Genomic DNA, 23,258 nt, shown 5'->3' on the forward strand with positions numbered 1-23,258 from the left:
AAAATTATAGGCCTCTCATCTTTTTAAGTGGGAGAACTTGCACAACTGGTGGCTGACTAAATACTTATTTGCTCCACTGTACAAAGGCCCGGCTATGGGAGGAGAATAATTCTTTGGGGAAGTCGATAAGTGGACGCACCTCTCCTGGGGAAATCTTCATATTTGCTGGGTGTGTCAGCTCTGGCATTTCAGATCCTTCCCTGATGACTCCTTGGACCTTTTCTGAAATGTCTCCCTCTATCTGGCTAACATTTTTCAAACAAGGTCAAACAAATATCCGATGATTTTGCTTCTAACTCAGCTGAGTCAGTAAGCCAATGTCCAAGCTGCCATATATTTGGATTGTTAAATAATGATTCTATTTTTAAGCATTTTTATGCAATGCTTATACTTTATGACTCCCAGGTGGATTGAATGCCTTCTCTTCCTTTCTAATAATCCATCATTATGGGAACATGCACAAGAGGGCTGTGGGAAGTGGGCTTTTGAGCCACCCTGGCAGACCAGTCTACTTCCACTTTTTAAGGCACAAAACTAAATGTCTGTTCAAAATTTATATTACATTGACAACATTTCAATATTTTACTCTAAAATATGAATGTATTTCAGCAAACTTCATGGAACTTTTTGTCTCAGAAATGCAAATTTTATGCGCTGAGTATTTTTCCCTTGTTTTTCTATTGCTATTTTAATTTGATTTAATTGTTCATAAAATAAATTTCCCAACAGAGGGGAGTTTGACAGAAGATCAGAAATCTTGTGCATCTGCTTTTGTGAAACTGTGGCTTTCCTCTCTTAAACATTCTCCTGAGGGATTTCCTGATAAACACCACACTCACATACTTTACATTATATTTCAGTTGGCAGCTGCAACTTACATTAAATGTGCAACACTCAGGGACAAAACCAGCCTTTGTGGTCCATGAGGTTGCCAATTTTTTTTTTTTTTTTATAACACAAATGAATACAGAACAGAACAATAAAGGGCAATGAATGAAATATAAGGTGGAAATGTAATTTTGCAATCTACCATGTGCTGATTAGAAATACAAATATAGAGTGTGTGAATTGAAAGGTGAATTGTCAAGTACCTGCAGTCCATGAAATTTCTGTGGTAGTTCATGGTTGTTGGATGACAATCACGTATTCCATTCAATTTTTTTTAACAGAACTTGGGTAGTTTCATACATATTATAATGTATTACACAAATTATTTCCCCTTTTATGTTATCGTTAGGCTAAAGGCAGAGGTTTCTTCTTTGTTTGTCAAAAATCTACATGCAGAGCTAGTTATTGAGTTATTACAAAAGCGGAAAAATAAAAATAAATAAATTCAAATGATTACCATATTACAGGAAAACGAATAGATTCCACTTTCCCGTTAACTGACAATGAGGGGGAACCAAAATGTGATTTTAACGATAAACTTGAGTTTGACACCTACCATGTCGTAGATCACCGGTGACAAAACTGTGTTCACCGGGGTGTCAAACCACCCACTAGGGGGCGCTTTAATTATTCGACTGTTCCTATGGTTACTCCTTCGCAGATTCAAATATTTTCTTATCACCAATGGAGATGACCAAAAAATTAAAAATAATACACGTCGATCGGGTTGAATGATAACACTTTTATTTTCAGATATATTGTGCATTCACTGACGGAGTCAGAGAATTTTATTGTTCTCTCTTGTGGAAGAAAGTGCCGATGAGAAATCGCGCGCTGCGTCTGCGTACACTGATGGAGAACAGGCGAGGCTTTCAGGTTCGTGAAGCGATGGCCGCTCTTTCAACAATACGGGGATTTTAAAGCAAAAACAATGCATTTGTACCGCGGAGGAACGCCTGTTTTCTCGACAATTAACCGGAATGAAATTGGCAATGTTTCCGCTCGTCATTTTTGCCTGAGCTTTGTGTCGGAGGTGTCCTTTTTCTGTTGAGGACTCACTGTTTTTCCTTGCCCGTCTCAAGGGCCTGGCGGTAGCAGCCTACACTATATCGGCGGGTTGCTACTCCTGGATCAACGGGCTGTAGATCTTTTGGAGGTGGGGTCTGGATTTGGGTGAAAAACAAGCCGAAAAGACTCCGAATAGATAGGCCTAAACTGAATTAGCTAGATAACGCGTTATCGATGCGCCCAGGGCTTCGTCCAGATCCGAGTTTGCCTCCGAAGTTGATGTTCTTGCTAGTTAGCATTAGCCAACGGTCGCATTAACTTACATTAGCAAGAACGAAAAAGCATAGCAAATTTACCATCTTTAATTCATACAAGGGCTGCCGACCATGTTGTTTTCATGGGCTTAGTCAGAACCCGAATCAACTTGAGACCAATATGACCGCCGTTTTGACGCTGAATAAACAGCTTTTTTGCATTTTTGTTGCACGTTAGCATGCACTAGTAGCACTTTGCTTGCTAAAGTAAGTGGCCAGTGACGTAACGCTGGTCATTGTTTTGACAGCATCGTCGCCGCGCCAGAAAACGTCCAGGTCATTATCGGTTTATGATCTGCCCATCTTTCGCCTTTCGCTCAATTTTAACTTCAATTTGTCGAATAAATTGTAGTCCGGCGAACGGACGTGACGCATATCTCTCTCTCTTTCTCTCTGTCTCTCTCTCATGTTCTCGTGCAGTATTTGTAAAGTGAGCGTTGTCATTAGCTGATGCAGTATGTCAGATCTGGTTATTCCACATAGTCGTTGTAGTTATTACTGTACTCTCATGTGTTTTCATATCAAAGCTGTCAGTTATACGCTCTTCAATTCTATTTGTCCTTTGACTTAAAAGTTATAGGATGGATCCGGACAGTGGGGCAGAATCACAAAAAGCTGTTAGTTTGCAGTGGAAGAGCTACAAACTTGTCCAGGACCCAGTAATCAGGCGGGCCACTCAGAAGATATACAGATACGATGGAGTGCATTTTAGTGTGCCGGTGAGTTTATTTCTTTTTCACTCTCTCATCCTCTTGAACATTCAGCATTGTGGTTGTGTGGCTCATGTTGATCAAATCTTGACCTTGACCTTTCCAGGACTCCGGGTTTCCGCCTGTGGGCGATTTGCGAGACCCTAGACCCCGGAGATTATGGTCCAGGCATGCAGAACTGTCCCTGCCAGTGCCAAAGTTTAAGGTGGGAATCTCAATCTTAATTGAATCTAACTTATTTATCATCTACATCCAGTCCTAAAATTTCACGGATTGACTTTCGTTGCATGTATGTCTCCCATTCATATGAATCCAATGTGCATTCTGAATAAATGATACAGTGCATATAAATTAATTTGAAAGACCTAGTAATTCAAAGGTATACACGTCATGCCTGTCATGATGCAATTCAGTAGTAACCATATGAATTAAAAGCTCCTGATACATTTCCTGAGTTCCTGATAAATTCCTGATAAGTGATAAATAAAGTCTAATAACTGATGAGAAAGCATGTTATGATATATTTTTCAGATCTAACATGAGCTATGATTAACAAATTTTCTCAGTCGGATGTATTTCAAACCTAGTATCATACAATGTGGTACACCATTTAATGTTGGGGATTTGCTGTTAAAATTGACCTGAAGGGGAGGTGGGATGTGGGTTGTAGTGATGCTACCTTTTATGCATGAAGCTACAGGTGTTAGAAGTTAACGCGTCCTCACCAGTAAGGTAGCAAATTTTTGTTCTGGAGATTTGGGACTCTTTTTCACCGCTTCTCCAAATTTGGCACAAACAACAGTTAGAAATAATTAAATGGGCACATGATATCATGAATGTATCCATACCCTGAGACCACTATTGAAATAGCTACTATTCACTTCCACACTGATAAGGGGACGCTCTGTGAATGCATTGTATCTCAGTCCGCACACCCTTATCGAAGATGAACATCTTTTGGTTATGCCTTTCTCCCAACAGCTTGATGAGTTCTACGTGGGTCCCATACCCCTCAAGGAGGTGACCTTTGCAAGACTCAATGACAACATCAGGGAGCCCTTCTTGGCAGAAATGTGTGCCAAGTTTGGTGAGGTTGAGGAAATGGAGATCCTGTTCCACCCGAAGACCAGAAAGCACTTGGGCCTGGCCAGAGTGCTGTTTACCAGCACCAGGGGGGCCAAGGACACGGTCAAGCAGCTGCATAACACCTCAGTCATGGGCAACATCATTCATGCTCAGCTGGACATAAAAGGTAAATTACAAAAATCTGTCTTTTTTATATACAACTTCAAGCTAGTTTTGAATTGATGTCATACTTATGATGCTGTTGATGATTGCTGCAGTTTTCATACATTTAATGTTTTGTTTCCAAAAATAAGTTTCATAACATGAGTAAACACGGGAAGCTTAAAGTTCTCCAAATTTTGTCAAGTTGACCATCAAAATACTGATGAAATTGTGTCAGGCTAATTATCTTATCATCAATCTTGCATTTGCATTTCAAAACTCTATTTTTATATTATCTAACCAATCGCCTTTTTATTATACTATACACAAGTTTAATTCCCTGAGAACATGTTTAATCTTTTTTTTTCTTCAGAAGTGACTGTTATGGAATCTAATCCTCTCATTTTATTTGTCTGTTTTATGCATCCAGGCCAGCAGAGGCAGAAGTATTACGACCTGATAGTGAATGGGTCTTATACTCCCCAGACGGTCCCCCTGGGGGGCAAGGCTCTGACAGACAGGCTCCAGCCTCAGGGCCCCGGACAGGCGCAGCCTGAAACGGTACAGTTATACCATATTATCTCAGTCTTTGTAAGTTTGTAATAAGGAAGCATCATTGTCCGACCTGCTCACATTCTGTGTCAAAGTGTCTCAACCGTGACCTGACGGGCAAAAAACAAAACAGTGGCCATTTGCATTGTTTCCTAATTCAAAAGTAATTTGACATGGCCTCTTTCATCACCAAAAGGACATTCGTTTTTTGCAACAGCAGCAGCATTCAAAAGATAATATCGGCATAAAAGCACACATAAATGGAAAAGAACAAAAATGTATCCTTATGATAAGAGAATGCCATCAAACAGAAATAACATATTATTGCACAGTGTAAGAGTAATTGACCATGATGTGTTATTACACCTGCGGCAGTAGTTTTATGGCGGTGATAGGAAACAACAGTCTCATGCTCATTGAGAGTGAATGTGTCTTTCCACATAGTCTTCGGAAATCAGGCGGAGGCTCTCCAGTGAGCTGGCGGTGCTGGCAGCTGGTGTCCAGGCACTCACATCAGGAGGCATTACCCCAGGCTCTGCAGACACTGGTTTCAGCGAACAGCGTTTGGACACGCCCGCCTCCTCCGTAGCCGGGCCCTACACACCCGGTTCTTCGGTGTCATCTCAGGGTGGCGGAGGAACACCGTACAGCTCCAGATCTGGGACTCCCTTCTCACAAGATTCTGGTTACTCCGGTGCCAGGTTAGTAGTTGGTATTCACCCTGTTGAGAATCACACGCTAAAACATTATAAATGTTTATTAATGAATTAATGTCAGCTCCTCACATTAGATGCGCTGTCACTTGACCGAATAATTGACAGTGAGAGTTAATCTGCGTTGCCGTATTTGCAAGATTTCACATCTTCTTCTTCTTGCAACTTGGAGCAAAGATAGGGACTTATTTTTTGTGAGAACTTTGTGTGTCGACATATCTGAAATGATCCCCGCCTTCCTCCAGCCTCAGAGCACCCGCCAGTCTCACACAGAAAACACCCGACTTTCAGTCCTTGTTCTCCTTAGAGAAATGACAGAGAATCCGAAGTAGTTCATTCACTTTTTGTCCCAAACGTATCTTTTGCCCAGATTATGTACTATTGGAATTAATCAATGCTATCAATCAGCAAGTTTTGGTCCACCCATTTACAATTCACTTCATTGGTATTGCCACTCCTGGCAATACCAGAGTGAATATTGAGATGAGAAACATCAGTGAGCGAAGTTGCTTTCAAGTGTGATGAAGAAAAGTACAACATAAGACCAGAGCCCTTTGCAATTATTTTTCCAACACTCTCGATCAGATATAAAAGTTGTTTTCAAGTGACAGGAGATACCCATTGCCTCTGATGGCTTCATTACTGTTTTCTGTCTAGATTGTGTCTTTTCCCTTGAAGGTTAAACTGGCAATGTTGGTGTGGGTAAGATAGCAAACACAGAAAAGACAGTCTTCAGTTCACCTCTCCATAAATGTCAAATCATGCTGAAGTCAGTAAGAGAGAAATTCTTAGGCCTCTTCATCTCTTTATTGCAGGCATTCTGGCTACAACACTGGCACTTTGGGCAGCGGCTACCCTCCCCAGGACATGTTACCTTCCTCCTCTTCGTCCTCTGCAGTCTCATCCACTGTTGGGGGATACAAAGTGTCTCGATACTCTGAGGACGCACAGGAGCCTTCAGTGTACCACAGAGGTCGTCCTTTGTATCCCCCAGCCTCCTCATACCGTCCAAACGAGCCGCCGTGCTACCCCCCATACCCCAACCCTGGAGGACCAGGGCCACACATGGGACACCACTCCTCAATGCCTCCCCCGCCACTTGCCACTCAATATGATCAGCCCCCACTGTCGGACTGGGACAGGGACCGCGACAGAGACTCCGGAGGCCGTTTCGGTTTAGGGGGAGTGGGCTCCAGACGATCATCGTACCATCACCAACAGGACACAAACTCTTCCTCCAAGTACCATTCCCATCACTCCCACCACCACTCAGACCGCAGGGAGGACAGGGGGTACAGGCGAGACAGCCTTGGCTCCCGGTCAGGTGACCACGGTCACCAGAGACACCGCAATCACCACCATTCACACAACCACCACGGCAGCGGAAGCGGCAGCCGCCGAAAGAGCAGCCACGACCGGGACAGAGACCGGGATCGAGACAGAGACCGGGACAGAGACCGGGATCGGGACAGTGACTACTCAAACAGCTCTGACCCCAGATACAATTCAAACTCCTACCGCTCTTCCTCTAACAGCATGTCCCCGCCACCCTCTTCCTACTCTGCTTATTCCACCTCCAAAGAGCCCGCCCCAGCCCCTTCTCAGGGATTGGATGTTTCCACACGTCTAGGGGGCTCGAGCCTCACAGAAAGGGGCCCTGTGCTGTCGGCGGGTGCTGAGAAAGACTACCATGCAGCTCATCACACTGCTCTGCCACCACCTCCCCCACCGCCACCCCCCCTTCCGCCAGCCTCCGTCATTGCAGCGGCTGTAGCAGACACTCTCGGAACGATAGATTTTAGCCAGGAAAGTCCGGCCCGCGAAGAGCAGTGGACGAAGCCCAAACGTCGGCCCAGTACTCCACCTGCCCCGCCAAAGACTCCCCCACCTTCGTCGCCCCCACACCCGTCGAGTGCTTCGTCCTCAACCTCCCCTTCCTCCACTTCCCTCTCCCATCATCCCCCTACCGCCTCCAGCCCTCCTCCAGCCCCCCAGCGTGACTCCTCCTCTCCAGAGCCGGATTCCACCAATGAAAGTTTACCGTTTGTCTATCACAGCAGCAGCCTTGACTCTCGCATTGAGATGCTCCTGAAGGAACAGAAGGCTAAATTCTCTTTCCTCGCCTCTGATGAGGAAGATGAGGAGGACAGGAAAGAGGAGAAGCAGAGGGCGTCACGCGTGGATGGAGGAGAACCCAGAGTGGGGTCCACCGATGCAGCGGGGGAGGTCAAAGATGGTCACGAGGTGGGAGACGGTGGGGAGAAAGACCACAGGAGGAAAGGGGAGCGGGACAAAGACGGCCACAGGGCAAAGAAACGGGGAAAGGGAGCGGAGGGAGTGAAGAGTCCCACTGTAGTTATACCGACCACCCAGTCCTCCGCCACCTATTCACCCCAGGTGATGCCCCCGGAGGAACCCCAGGCTCCGGCAGGTCCCGCCGTAGCGGCGGCTTTGCAGGAGGAACCCTCAAAAGCGGAAACTCTAGAAAAACAGAGCAGGACAGGTGCTCACACGCCACCATACAATGGCCAGGTAAGATTGACCTCTCTCCATGCCACTGCTTCGTTCGCTTCCCTTGGTTTGTGGCCAAACACAGTCACGAACCAAGCTGATGTTGCAGTAGCGAGATATTGTGTCATCACCATCTCAGCCCATAGCTGCGATCTGTTCAGCCCAGGCCACAGTCCAGACCAAAAGGACAAATTGTTTCCTTTTTTAACTCCACATCGACATTAACATTTTCTTGCGCCAAGACATACGCATGCATGTTGCTCTGTCATAGGCAAGGCAAACTCTTGTTGCCTAGGTAACTATCTTGTCTATCTCTTGTAATACCTCTGTTAAAATGAGTTAAACTGTCCTGATTTGGTCATCAGACTCCTAGCTCTGGTTCCCGCATCAGTTACCGAAGTTCAGTCTCAAAGTCAAAGTCTAATAATGGTCAACTTCTCTAGATGTACTAAACACAGTCTCCAGCAGCTCTGTAATTAAAGGGCATTTTAAAGACATTTACTCAACAGCATTATGTGTAGTTTAAACTGACATTTTGGAAAAGGGGACAGACTTTTTATTCATTTAGTTATTTTTAAATGGGGCTTTTTTTAAACAGATGGTTCGTATTGCATGAAATTCTACATTCACTATCAATTAATGAAGTGCATAGTGCTTTTTGAAAGTGGATTCCTGAGAGATTTATTTGAGGCCTTTTTTTCCAGATTTACAGGAATACTACTCCCACAAAGATATTAGGTTTCAGTGTTTTTTTTCCCCCCCAATTTATTTATTTATTTATTTATTTATTTGTTTGTATATTTTTATTTTACTATTTCATAACAAACCAGAAACAAGTTCTTGAGTTCAGGCTGAAGGGAAGTATGTTTCCCGAAAGAAATGTGTTGACCTCTAGAAAGGCAAGAGATGGAAATATGCCCTTCTTGTTCCTGACTAGCCATGAACTTCTCCACTCCACCTGTTTGCTGTTTCTTTAGCTTTTGCTTTGTAAACACAACTGTGGCCCTCGTAGAAAATTGAGAATGTATTTTAAATTGACAAACCCTGAAAATTGTCCAGTGTGTTGCCTTTTCAACTTCCCAGAATAGTTTCGCAGACATTGCAAATCCGTGGTCTTCACGCTGAAAGAGTGGCGCTAAAATCTCAGTGCACTGGTTCCTAAAGTAATGCGTCTTACTTTGCATACTGAACTGCAAACCAGACATTGCACACCGTGCACCAAGGGGTTCTCTGTTCCCTTCCAGAAGGGTGGTGGGTCTGTGACAGGATTTACACAAACCCACCCCGTGAGCTGATTCTGCAGGCGAGCAAGACTCAGCTAATCACTATTGAGTACGACATTCAAACAGTAAGACCTCTTTTTTTCTTTCAGTCCTCCCCTCATTCTTCAGGGGAAGACATGGAGATTTCAGATGAGGAGGAAGGGGAGACCACCATCACCACAGTGACCACCCACCAGGCCTCCGTCACCTCAGGCTCCTCTCCGTCTTCATCCCAGGCTACCATGCCCTCACAGTCCAAGGACCCCTCATCTTCACCCACGCCCATCTCTGACTCTGCACAGCACTTTGGCACCTCCATACACCCCCCTATTCCCTCATACCCCCCTCATCTGCCTCCTCCACCTCCCCCTGGATACTCCCTGCAGCCTCCGCCACCTCCAGGGATCCCTCCGTTGCCCCACATGGAGCTGCACCCCGAGTACCCTCCACCCATGCCCCCCCATATGTATGACTACGCCAGCTCAATGGAGCTGATGAACCAGTACAGCGGCGGAGCCCCCATGTCCTTCCAAATGCAGACACATATGCTGAGTCGCCTCCATCAGCTGCGCATGTCCTCGTCCAATGGCACCCCGGCCCCCGGGGAGGCAGCCACAGGAGACTACTCCTCCTACCATCTGCACACTCTGCCACCCCCACACACACACCACCCCTACATGGACCAAGAGGGCAGCGGGGCTGGCACGCATTATGACCAGGATCACAGATACATGCCCCCCCACCTGCCCTACCCTTACGCAGATCCGCACAGTACTCAGATACCACCGCCCCCGCATCCCGGCATTCCACCTCCCCATACAGGCTGGCCGCCACACGTCATACCTCCACACTACCCGTCGTACATGCCCCCGCCCGGGTATGGGCCCATACTGCCCGGGGAGGGGAGCGAGTTCACCGCCCCTGGGGAAGAGATACCCTTGCTGGCTGAGAATCCACATGAGGCCACTGTGCAAATGGTCCTTGCCACTCTGATCCAGGAGATGAAGAACATAATGCAGAGGGATCTCAACCGCAAGATGGTGGAGAACATCGCCTTTGCCACCTTTGACGAGTGGTGGGAGAGGAAGGAGACAAAGGCCAAGGTTTGTGTGGGAAGAGGAAAAGGAACTGTTTGTTTACTAACTGTTCCATCCAAGTCTGACAGTCTGCGTCAGCCTTGTCTCTTCAAATTAGCATATCGCGGCTATCCACAGAACTAGTTCGTTTGAATCCATGAAAATACTGCATCTGTCAGTCACATAACTAGCATTTTGTTTTTCACAACTCCCACTTATGTTGCCATTTTCCGACACTTTTAGTAAGTTTTTCAAGCTGCCGCTGGCCATATTAAAGGGGGTCCATTGTTCTAGCGTGGAATGCCTGCTGTATTTTTAAATGACTGACTTTCTCCTCTTCCCAGCCTTTCCAGACAATGGTTAGGGGGGTGTCTGCCTTACGCGACGACGAGAAAAAAGAGGAAAAGGTCAACCGTCCTCGGGAGCCTCTCATGTCTCTTGTGGATTGGGCGAAGAGTGGAGGCATGGAGGGCTTCTCTCTGCGAGGAGCACTCAGGCTGCCATCTTTCAAGGTAAAAACTTCCAAGCCTGCACAAAACAAAACATCTCTGTTTTCACTACTTGACCGACCGAGATCATAGTTCTATTGCCCCTCCTATTGCAACTTTTGCAAAACATTGTTGACATTTTAAAGTTAATCCCCCCTTTTCTTTGTGTTACCTCGAGTCTACTCTGCACATATTAGAAGCTGGTCTGAAAGAAAAGGCGCTTACTTTTGCACTGCTCTGATTGAAGCAAATGAATTCACAGTAATTCACCGACAGTTCAGACACTTTGCTCTAGTTGTCAAAGACAAAGTATCTAAACTTCCTGCTTTCATTACTACTAATAATATAAATGATAATGATAACACATTTACTGTATTTATTAAGCTGTTTTCAACACAGTGCTGAACAAATGAGAATATGTAAGACTAGTACACAACCAAATTGAAAATCATTCATTCATTTATTGTCCATTCTGTCAGTCAGAAGAGATTTGTGCCAGGTTTTCTCCTTATAGAATAACACTATAGACCTTCCCCTTGTAAGAATATCTGCATATTATAAAGATTTTACTTGAAAACATGATGACACAACTTTTTCATCGCATTTGTTCAGGTGAAGAGGAAAGAACCTCAAGAGCTTGATGAGGAGGACATGAAAAGGCCGAGACCGTCTACTCCGCCAGATGAGGACGATGAAGGTCTGCTCAGCCGATGCCCGCCGGCATCAACAGAGCTGTTGTGTCAAAATGTCGGTAATTCTCAAACTTTCTCGTGTCCAGCTGCCGACGGGAGGATGCCGGAGGCAGACAGGCGTGGAGGCGAAAGGGACAGCAAAAGGAGGAAAAAGAAGCCAAGAAATCGTAAACCCTGGGAGCTTGACAGCGAGGGAGAGGAAACCTCAGATGGCTCCTCCACCGAAAAGGTCTGACTACAATATTTGACTTTAGTTTTTTAAGGCAAATAGAGCTGTTGGTGACACCGTGCTCATGTTAAGTACCGCTTGGGACAGCAAATGCATGTGTCACATGTACATGCTGTCTGTGTACCTGACATCAGAGCTGATAAACCGTATGCTTGTTTTCAGTTTAGTAGTTATTTTGTAGTTACTCTAACTTACCTCTAGATGCCAGCATTTCACACATGTCATGTTGGTATCGTGTGCTGAGCTGAAGTTTTAATACTATTCCTTTGTGTGTGGAAGGACGAAGATGAAAGTGAAAAGGAGTCGGATGGTAAATTTCAAGCACCTTTTTAAATTTTTGATTTTGATTTGATAGGATGAGATGTATTGGAGGTCTAATTTTCTGATGTGTTTTGTCCTAACCAGATGATGCGCTCAGCGCTGATAGTGATGATGAGAGTCTTTCTTCATCTTCTGAGGGCTCATCCTCTTCAGGGTCCTCATCTTCGTCCTCCTCTGAGGATGAGGATGATGAATGTGAAAGGGTGGAGAGCGAGGGACCAGACACCATGGATGAGTCGACCATGGATAGCACAACAGAGAAAGATGATGACAGGTAACTTCAGTAATGACAGCCGTAGTTTGTGATATCTCACAGGTCTGTTAAATATTATCTTCAGAATTCAATTTCAAACAGCATTGTTTGACTGACCCCTTTGTGTCAAATCTACACTGTTGGGGCTAATTTCCTATTTTCCTGATCTTAGGGAACACATCGCTGCTTGTATGACAAAATCAGACGTCAGACCAGGTAAGTCAAGAATTTCTTACTGTCCGCACATCAGAGGCAATCTCAGAGTTTTGGAGGGGTTTCAAAATATGCATTACATTTTTTTTTAGTTTGTGTCTGGGGTAAAAAAGGTGCAAAGTTATGGAACAAAAAGACAGGAGCGCCACAACCACAGAATTCCATTGCAGGGCTCCCCAATCTTTCTTGTGACACTGACACGTTCATGCTGGATGATAGATAGTGAGACTGGAAGTGTATACCTTATGTTCACTTCAATCTTGTATATGTCGATGTCACTGCACCCGTCCTCATGAAGGTATAATGTTGGATGATGCTTGGTCTCTATGTAATAGCTTTGAATGTTTCATGGCAGCCAAAAATTAGCCAGTCACAGCATATGTAGAGAGCGGGTGTGGAGCTTGTGAATCCCTTGTAGTGATGAACCTACAGTTAAAGTCGGATTCTCTGTGTTTTCTTTAAATGCAACTTTCTTTTTGCAGGCACTGTAAGACCCTTCTGGTGTCTTAGCATTGACTCATGTGAGATTTGTTTGTGGGCCATTTTAACAAGGGTCAGCTTGCTAACTTACTGACGCATGGAAAACCCTGTGGCTGAGTCAAGCCTAGGAATGAGACGCAGATGGAAGTGATAGAATGAAATAGTGAGAAGTAAATAAAATACCTGCTTGTTAGCTTCTGTATAATCTGAATTGGGCTTCTAGATGTGACTAGAGATAACATTATTACCTGTCTATTAATGAAAATCTTAAGTTTGTGGCACTGACAAGGATCACTGTCTGGCTGGGAATGGAGAGGCCACCCTGATTTGTTGCCTTTTGTTTTTTTGTTTTTTACCCCATTTATTTAGGTGTGATAATGTTTTCTGTAGCGTAGTACTTGTGGGTGTGACTCCGCTGGATTTAAGGCCTCTGCATGATCTGTGACAACTGGAACAAAACTATTGACTGTGCTGTTTCCTACTGTACATAGAACTCAGGCCAGCTCCTTGGAATTCCTCCTTATCCAATCCCACACGTCACCACTCTTCGCTATCTCTTATTGCATTTTTTACTAACGGTATCTTGTCATCTGTTGCAATTGACGCTCTCCATTGTGCAAAATATTCAAGTACCTTCTTGCATGAATTACCAGCCAAGGCCCTCACTACTACTACTATGCGAGAAAAAACTGTTTAACCCAGATTTTGTGTTTAGAAAAAGATGTTGAGCCCCCCAATCAGGAATGCGAGAAATTTGTCCTCACTTCTTGCGGAGTGTGTTACTGTAACTGGTGAAGCGGGATGGGGGGCAGTTGCGTCAGCAAAGAGAGATCAGTCGGTCAGGTTTCCACAACTCACAGAAGAGCCATTGTATCGCATACATTCACCGTGAAGTTGCGCAGATTACTGCGACATTCCGACTGGAGGTGAATTTAAAACAGCTTAATCCACTCGGGATCAGTCTTTGAATTAAGGGGCCATCTTAAATCAGATTTATGAGGGAGTGGAAAGGATGTCCTTATCTTTATTATGGTTCAGCCTTGAAATGCACTTTTATTTCTGCACAGGTGAAGGCAAGGACAGCAAGGCAGATACATTACCCTCCAAGCGCCCTCCATCACCTCCGTACCCGCGTCCTTCGTCCCCTATCGTTCTTGTGCCCCCTCTCAAGAAACGTAGAAAGACTGTCTCCTTCTCCACCGACGACAACGAGAGCAGAGCCCAGCTGTCCGCCACATCTCTGTCTCCATCTCCCTCCCCACTGGGGGGTGAAGCCCATGTTCTCTCCCCTAGCAGGCCTTCAGACCCCCACGCCAACGCTGCCCAATCGGCTCGAACCCCTCACGGCATCCAGCTGCTCCCCTTTGCCTCCAAACCCGGAGAGGGCAATGCCCTTATCGTGCCCCCGCACGGACGAGTCCAAGACCTGGATGAGTCCAAGAAGGGGTCCCCTGTTTCTTCTCAGGTCAGCCCCGTCAAGTTCCCTGGAAAACGGGGTGCAGGCAAAGACTCTCCCAAGTCTCCTGTTCCTCCCGGTATGGTGTGCCGCACTGTGCAGAACCTGCCGTTGGACCACGCCTCCATGTGCAGGATGGCCTTCGAGGAGGCCCCCCCGATACCGCCAATCAACAAACGCTCCAGAGGAAGGTCCCGGACAACCAGCATTTCTTCGTCGACCCTCAGAGAGGAGGATGAGGAGGAACATGAGCAGAGGCTGAGACTCAGGGAGCAGGTTGGAGCGTCCAGCCTCCTGCAGCTAGCCTCGGCGTCCACCACTGACCTGTCAGTGCTGGCGGACGTCGCCCTGAAACTGGACCCGGACGCTGGAGACTCGGAGGAGACCGAGACGTCGGATGAGGCAGAGGAGCAGAAGATGGAGGAAGATCTCTTCTCCCCCGAGGCCCTGTCTCTGGTTATGAGCCCAGAGGGCGTTGTTGTTTTTATGGAGCACAACTACTGCAAACCTCCCGTGCTCACGGTACCACTTGCTACCAAAAGGACTTCCTCCAAGCAGGAGTCCTCCGTGTTGCTCCCTGCAGACCTCAACACCATTTCCGGGGTGCTTGAAGCACCGGAGGAGGTCATTGGCGATGCCCTCACCTCCAGGGGAGATGCAGGTGAATATTTGTCTGCGATGGGAGTGGTCTGTGACTCTGAGGATCTGGGCCAGTCAGCGCCTTTGTCGTCAAAGAAAAAGAGCTCAGTTGGTAGGGGTTTGGAACTGGAAAAAGACAAGAGCAAGAAGAGGAGAAGAAAAGACAAAGAAAACCTCGAAATCCTCTCCGCCAAGAAGCCGAAGGAGCAGCCGAGCAAGAAACAGGGGAAGCAGAAACCAGAGGTTAGTGGGCCTGCATCCTCTTTCACTCTCACAGACAGCAACTCAAATCTGTCACAATGTCTGTGTCAAAAAAAAAACAAAACAACTGACACGGTTCCTTACTTGAAATGCAAGGTTTCATCATCATTTGTGCTGCCTTACATTGTTTTTTTTTTGTTTTGTTTCTTTGGTCTTGCCCTTGGTCTTGTCCCCAAACACACACGTCTGGCATGACGTGATTAACATTGAAATAATAGTCCGCGACCCAGTTTTCCTTGTATTTCCAGAAAAATTAAAGGCCCACCATGTGACCCCATCATTTTGTGTATCTAATATGCCAGCTAGGGTTCTGGCTTGACTTTGGTCAGAAAGCGAAAACAGATGTATGACGGCTGTCGAAAGGTTTTTCTGAGTTGATCAGAAGTAATGATCGGTTCCCCTGCCCAGGACTCCGACTTCGAGCAAGACGTGGATGTGGAGGAGCTCGAGTCCGGTGAACTCTCCAGCTCGGACACCGAGGATGAAGTGGTCGAGGAGCTGAGGAAGAGCGAGCGCCTGTTCCTGCAGGAGGCCGGGTTGATGTCCTCGCATCGCAGACCCAAACCAGTCCCAGAACCCAAGCCCGAGCCTGTCAAGTTTGAGAACCGCAGTGAGTTTGAACAGATGACCATCTTGTATGACATCTGGAACTCCGGCCTGGACGGTGAAGACCTGATGCTGCTGAAGAAGACATACGAGAAGCTGCTGCAGGACGACCACAGCTCAGACTGGCTCAACGACACTCACTGGGTCAACCACACCAATATCCTTCTCATTGGGTTACATTTACCCTCAGTGTATGTGTGACTGTTTGCCCCGTTCACCCGCTACTTTTGAATTTCATCATTTCACTGTGGTATCCAACCTTGACCTTTGTGCTGCACTAACCAATTTGCCAAACCCTCGGCGGAAGAAGAAGAGCACGGACGGGCAGCTGCGTGAGCACGTGACGGGCTGCGCCAGAAGCGAGGGCTATTATGCCATCAGCCGCAAGGAGAAGGACGTCTACTTGGATCTTGACCTGCCCGAGCAAGTCATTCGGGAGGTGGAGAATGTTGACAGTTCGGTAAGCAGACTCTTCCAGAAGGATCTCGCCCTCTGAATCCGTGGTCTTTACAGATCTTCAGTAATAGAGGATTGGTTCTTCTAGTAATTACTCACCCTCAGGTTTGGCCTTAGTTGTTTTAATTAGGACTGCAACTTTGCTCAAACAGTTTTTCTTTATAAGTCAGATCTGTGACTGGGTCCATCCGAATCAGTTGGACCTGGTAATCAGCAAGTCGGCCCACACAGTGACAGCACTCTTAAACTAAACATTTAGAAGTACTATTACGTGCTTCACAACAAATGAAATTCCTCCATCTGACCCTCTCCTCTGTCCTCTTTCACTCCATGCATAACTCTCCTCTTCCCCCAGTCTCTTTACTAACCCTCCCCTGCACATGTCTGTCTCAACCATCTCAGTCTGGCCTTTCTGGCTGTATGTCCCAACATCTCAAATCAACAGTAACATTTACTTTATTTACTTTATTACTCGTCCGTTCCATAAAATCTATAAGTAACATGCCAGGGCAACGTTTCTGCTTTTGTGAAATGAAGAAACAAGCTGTCGTGACAGCCGGGTCATCATTGCTGCCGCATGATGTAACCTTGGTGCTGTGGCTTTTAGAGGGAACCATTGTTATGGCAAAAATAAGCTGACAGGAATGGATTAGCTGGTAGTCTGAAAGCAGCACAAACATCAGGGAGGCCCCGGTCCCGGATTACTGTGACATGTCATACCCATAAGCAACGTAAATACCAGGAAAGTACCACGCAAGAAGCCCTACTGTCTCATAGTTCTTGGCCTGAGTCAAATTGACGTGTTTTTTTTCCCTGTCAAGGTTCTTCCCATGTAAAGTCTCATTTACGCCCAACGTTGCATACAGATGAAGCCTTCAATCCGTCCTCTCCGTTCATTCCGTGCTTGATTCTGTACGTCTCAGGGAGCTCGGAGGTGTGTCGCGAAATGCAGCAAATGCCACGTACCTCCAGCAGTGGTTGGGGACGATGTTGCACAGTATGTGACGATGCGATCAATGAAGGCAACCGAGAACAGGACAACATTGCATCGGTATAACCAGGGAGAGGGATTGGCTGCATTGAAAAACTCCACTGCGATGCAACTTTTTGTGTCTCTTTCTTAGAATGCACATTATTACAAGATCCTCCACTGTCGCCATATTTGGTTTCTGTCCATATTTGAACAGAACTCGGAACTTGGAAGTGAACTCTAAACTCTCCACTGCCCTCCACTGGATGTATTGCTTAACAATCGTGAATTCTTGCTCAAATCTACTTGTGGCAGCTGGACTTGAATTTTTTTCACTTAAAAGAAGTTTTACCCCTCATCAGAGAGGCTTCTTTAGTTCTAATGACCAGTGTGGGAGTTGCAGAATATAACCGACACGGTTTTGGCCGAGTCTAGGTTATGGTGGCTTGTTATTTATATATAAGAGTCTAAGAGGTCTACCCAGGTCTAACCAGGTCTAAGAGGTTGTTATGATAATGGGTGTGTTGTTCGTTGGGACAAAAGAGCAACTTTTGTGGGATTACCTGGATTGAAATGTGAAAAGGTAAAGCTAAACAAAGCAGCGAAACCCTTCGGTTCACATGAACTGAGGCTCATGTGGAAGTTACCAAGCGTTGGTTCTGCTGGTGAATCTTTCCTGGTTGTTTGGAAGGTGCAGATGGGCCTGGTCCGTGTGTGCAAATCTGTCTTGGCATTGATCCCAGTATGGGGTTATACGTTTGTGAACAATCGTGGCGACATAAGTCTGTATGCGGCCACTGACGTTTGACATCGTGTGAAACGTGTACCAATTTATGCTTGTGGCATGGGCACGAGTGAGCCTTAATACGGACAACTTGAACGCAGCAAAGGAAGTAACATTGGTGCTGTTTATAACAGTGACTCAGGATATGTTTACTGGAATGCGTCTGTCCAGACAGATCCTTACATGGTACAGTCAAACTAACAACATGTGAATATCACACACAACCAAAATACTTGCCACTCTTTGTAGATCCTAGGTAAACAGAACCCTTCATGTAGGCTGTTGACACTTGCCCCAGGTGAACAGTCATCTCATCACGCAGAACAAATACCAGTGCTGTTATTAAGAAAACCAGAAGAGCTCTTTTACTGTGATCTGATGCCAACGATGGGCTTCTTGAAGTAGTTACTCATAGCTCCCAACAGTGGACTTTTTTTCTCCCTCCTATCTCCCCCCAAAAGGCAAGCACAAAATCCATTTCTTACGCAGACGATCGCTCCAGGGTTGTTGCGGCTCGGCCTGCTCACACCAAGCCACCATCCCAGTGAGAACATGAACCAGAGCAAAATGAAAATGACTGTGTCCAATGACCAAGCGGCACTATCCACATCGTAAACACAGATTTGTGTCACATCTTTCATTTCCTTCTCTGAATTGACCCATTTGAATAGCGTCGTGATTGACTTCACGGTTGAGTTTCAACACACCGGTTGTGGAAATGAGACATTGTTGAGTTCACATGCAACTGTCATCAGCTTCACAAATAAGAGGGTCTGGAGGTAGAGCGATGGGATCCTGATACCAGGACCCAATCAGCAGCGGTGGAAGGTTGTACAGACAGTATACTTTGGTCATGCCTTTGCTCCAGAATTCATTTTACCCTGCTTGCAGAAGCCCAGCAATTGCTGATGCTGACTCAGTCTCACCTGCCCTGTCAGGGTTTGGGAAAAGATCTCTCCTTCTGTCATTGCGCCTCATGTTGAAGTCACAGCCCCCCTAACCCCAATCCGCTCAGGGCCCTCTTTTGATTACCGCATCTTTTTTTTTTTGTTTTGCCTTGCACTTTGTTCCAGGGTACGAACCGGCTGCTATCGGAGAGACGATCAGAACAGCGCCGCCTCCTCACAGTCATCGGCACGCCAGCAGTCATGGACTCTGACCTGCTGAAACTCAACCAGCTCAAGGTACGTCGGTAAACAGCAGCAGCGCCCATGTTTGGACACAAAATAAGCTTTTCACTTCCCAAAAGGAAAGATTTTTTTTTGCCCAGCAGTTTTAAGTTGTCATGACTGTTTTGGGGTTATTTTCCTCTTGTTTGTGTAAAAATAGTGTTCCAGAGGAAGTAGTCTGACAGGCTGTTAGTTCACACATCAGCTTCTATTTACAGCTCATAACCCCTCCCAGGCAGATGTAAAGCTGCTACTCAAACCACCCTCTTTGATTCTGGGATGCATCAATGAGCATCTTAGGCTACCATCTGAGTCCAGGCCAAACACGGCACAGTTGCATGGCATCCAGTTGAGACTTTGAAAGATACCGTCTGCTGGCCTGCAAAGACTAATTTCCGTCTCCCGTCATGTACCGTAAACCATTTCCGTGTACAGAATTTCGCCAGATAATGAACAAACATGACCTGTCACGTTTTATTTTTTTTCCCAGATATTTAAATGTTCCCCTTTCCTGCTCTGTTAACTCATTGAGTAGCCCGACCGGCTTCCTTCACTGATGCATTCTCATAATAAAACTGTTTCTGCGTAGTTTCAATTTCTACCCGTGCTGTACATACAATAACAGTTTTCTTTTTTTTTTTTCTTTCTTTGTTCTTCTCGCAGTTCCGCAAGAAAAAGCTCCGATTCGGACGCAGCAGGATCCACGAGTGGGGCCTGTTCGCCATGGAGGCCATCGCTGCGGACGAGATGGTCATTGAGTACGTGGGTCAGAACATCAGACAGGTAAGGCCGCAGCCCCAGAGCACGAGGAGGGATTTTGTGGCTGTATTTCATCTTTCGCTTGATCCCTTCTTACTGATAAATGCAGTGACATACAGAAAACTATAGGGGAAAGAAGCTTTGTCATTTTTGATTAATTACGGGACTGCTACCATTGAATATTTCAGTGGTCAACTATTTCATAGTGAATAATTTTAATGAATTGTTGACTAGTCCAGAATTAATCAATTGAAATAAGTTTATTAAGCAAACATTCATTACAATATTCAACAGCTGTTGCAAATGGCAATAAAATCTTTTTTTGTGCCAAACTGTCACAATGCCGGTCAGTTAAACAAACAATCCAATACCCCGGAATTTAAACAGCCAACATTAAAAAAAACCTCTCCCGCTTGTCTCAAGCACTAAATCCTCCTAGACTTGGGAACGTTTGTTTGGAGTCAGCCTCGCTTTGGCTGCACCTTTGCTGCGCACGAGTGTGCTGTCAGCTTGTCAGCGCATTGAAGATCCCGTGGTAAAGCAGGATTTGTCCCTCTTGTGCTATTTAAGTTGGCTTCTGCAAAACGTTTTGCATATTTGCGATGTCACTAACATCTTGTTGACTCCTAAATTAGTCATCGACTAGTCGTTAAGAATAAAAACAACTTTATTTATCCCGAAGGAAATTGTCGTGCCAGAGTTTCAAGTTGCAGCCATAGTTGATAGCCCTTGTAAAGGAATGGAACTCAGGGACCAGATTTCCAGTTTTTCCGCGTACTCATGCAGTCCTGTGTGTCCAGATGGTGGCCGACAACCGGGAGAAGCGGTACGCGCAGCAGGGCATCGGCAGCAGCTACCTGTTCAGAGTGGATCACGACACCATCATCGATGCCACAAAATGTGGCAACCTGGCCCGCTTCATCAACCACTGCTGCACTGTGAGTCCCGCCTATGTTCGTAACGCCCCCAACCTGTTGGCATCGGGTCATTTACAACGGCTTCCTTTTAACACGTCGATGTAGCTTAGCGCAGAGCTCTTAAAAGGATTCCGATACTAAAAGTTCAAAAACGGAAAAGCTCAGATCTGATATCTGGACACTTAACTGTTGTTTTGTTTTTTTTTCCCCAGCCAAACTGCTACGCCAAGGTCATCACCATCGAGTCCCAGAAGAAGATCGTCATCTACTCCAAGCAGCCCATCGCCGTCAACGAAGAGATCACCTACGATTACAAATTCCCCCTGGAGGAGAACAAGATCCCCTGCCTGTGTGGAACCGAGAACTGCAGAGGGACGCTCAACTAGCCCACGCACTTTCTCCCCCTCGCCCCTCGCTGGCTAATGGCCAACTGGATCTCGGCGACCCCCTTCCCCCCCCACAGGATGGCCCCAGAGCTGCTCTCACACTACCCAGGAAAACACACACACGCTTGCACTCTCACACGCCTCCTGCGGACTTGTCAGAACACAAGTGCCGAGCCGAAGGCAGAGGGGTTCTGTAGGTGTGTGATGACGGCAAGGGGCGGCATCGGCTCCCCCTCCAGGGCGGCGGCGTCAGTCACCATCAAATATTGTTGGGGTTTTTGTTTTGTTTTTTTATTCCGTTTCCCGGCCAAGTAATTCCAGAACGTTGACGAAAGGTCTTTGTAGCTCCTCGCTACAAGCGAATTACAAGCGAAGACTCCAAAAATGGTAAAAGACCACCAGTGACACCGTCTCTGGTTCAGACCACTTGACCCCCCTCGACCTCACTCCCCCACCCAGAACCGCACACAGACGCACAGGAATATCCGACAAATTCAGGGTTTTTAAGACGCGCCCGCGAAGGGCACGCTTTTAAGATGATAAAACTTCAATTTGGTCCTCAGTTATGCAAGTTTTCAGGTGTGAAGGTTGTTTTGACCTTTTTTTTTTCTTTTTTTCCCCCATCCAACGGTATTCTACGATTATCACCGCGGCCATCCCCAGCAGTGCCGCCATTTGTTTGCGTTCCCCACGAGTTTCTTAGAGTGACGGAGCATCAATGTCCCCGCCCACTTCAATTCACCAGCCCCCCGCCCACCTCTATTTTTTAACCCCCACCCAAAGCTGTCGGCCAATCAGTCGCTCTGCACCTTGTTTATTTTTTTTTTTTAAATACCTGCCCAAAATTTTGTCTGCAGGATCAGCACAACAGAGAACTGGCCTTTTTTGTAAGGTGTTGGTTTTTCTCCCAGAGAAACCCAACACACCGCTGTCTTTCTGCTTCATTTGCAAAATTCTCTCAGATTTCTACCAAACTCCCTTCAGGTACCTGTGGGAGGGAAAAAAAGAAAAAAAAAGTCAGTGTTTATCTTCTCCGTACCAGGAATGTTTTTATAGAGGAAAAAAGGCAGGTATTTGAGAAGGCCAGGCTTACTTTCCGTGTTTTATTTGAGCGTGGAGTGGTTCGCCCCTCTCCCCGAAATGTCTACCAGTTCCTGCTAATGCCGTGTTTGCAGTCCGGGAAGGGAAGAGGTTGTGGGAGTAATATCCAAGGGGGGATGACCACCAGCAGAACGCCCTTCCCCTCGTTTGTTTTTTTTTTCGTCCCCACCCTCCCCTTGTGGCGATGGCCGTCCAAAGTTTAGTTTTTATCTTTTAGTAGCAAGACTGTGTAAGATATTTCTTGTCGAGACAAAGAAAAAAAACAAGCCTTTCAGTACAAACGACCCTCTTTATAACAGGATAAAACAAGAAAGGATTAGAAAGAAAGGAGGAAAAAAAAAAGACATTCAAAGAAGTACATGTAAATATTGTAGAGGTGTTTGTTTCTCGTAGAAACACACTTGATTCCGAGCTGTAAATATGTGGTTCCTTTTCCCCTCTCCGTGAGGAGGAAACATGTACATACCTTCCATTCATTTATTTTTTATTGTTTTTTTTTTTCCTTTTAATTTGATGATTATTTTAATATTATTTGCAATATTTCTCTTGTATTAATGCGTTGGACCCTTTATTAATGGTGCATTAAAATATTTTTTAAATAAAAGCACACCCTCACATTGTTCTTGAGCGGCTGGGGGAAACATGGGCATGAGGCTGAACGGCTGGAGTTCAGCTTATACTTAACAGTCTTTTATTGAAACAGAAATAGAAAATTGCCTTCTGGTTTTGGCTGTCAAATTAATTTCCACTCAAATTTGATTGCATTACCTTCTTTACAAATTCAGGTCCCTTTTCCAATTAAAGTCCAGTTTATTGA

General features: G+C 45.9%; 1 protein-coding gene across 2 annotated transcripts; it reads left to right on the top strand.

The window, feature by feature from the left end:
* The first annotated feature begins 1,751 nt into the window (after positions 1-1,751).
* On the top strand, positions 1,752-23,051 carry setd1a (SET domain containing 1A, histone lysine methyltransferase). 2 transcript variants are annotated; one of them, XM_086176322.1, is made up of 21 exons: positions 1,752-1,764; positions 2,785-2,929; positions 3,027-3,125; positions 3,902-4,172; positions 4,578-4,708; positions 5,144-5,400; positions 6,228-7,944; positions 9,296-10,288; positions 10,606-10,773; positions 11,362-11,446; positions 11,528-11,670; positions 11,950-11,980; positions 12,076-12,265; positions 12,417-12,460; positions 14,005-15,275; positions 15,702-16,056; positions 16,178-16,359; positions 19,183-19,293; positions 19,942-20,061; positions 20,838-20,975; positions 21,167-23,051. In XM_086176322.1, exons 2-21 carry the CDS (start codon positions 2,792-2,794, stop codon positions 21,338-21,340), a joined length of 6,618 nt encoding a protein of 2,205 aa, XP_086032448.1. In that variant the 5' UTR covers positions 1,752-1,764; positions 2,785-2,791; the 3' UTR covers positions 21,341-23,051. The 2 variants fall into 2 exon arrangements, with proteins under 2 accessions (XP_086032448.1, XP_086032449.1); XM_086176323.1 differs by lacking the exon at positions 1,752-1,764 and adding an exon at positions 1,990-2,044.
* Positions 23,052-23,258: the final 207 nt, after the last annotated feature.

This window comes from Fistularia commersonii, chromosome 28, assembly GCF_037954325.1.
Source record: "Fistularia commersonii isolate RoL2024-O1a breed Wild chromosome 28, RoL_Fcom_v1.0, whole genome shotgun sequence".
In the NCBI taxonomy this organism is placed as follows: domain Eukaryota; kingdom Metazoa; phylum Chordata; class Actinopteri; order Syngnathiformes; family Fistulariidae; genus Fistularia; species Fistularia commersonii.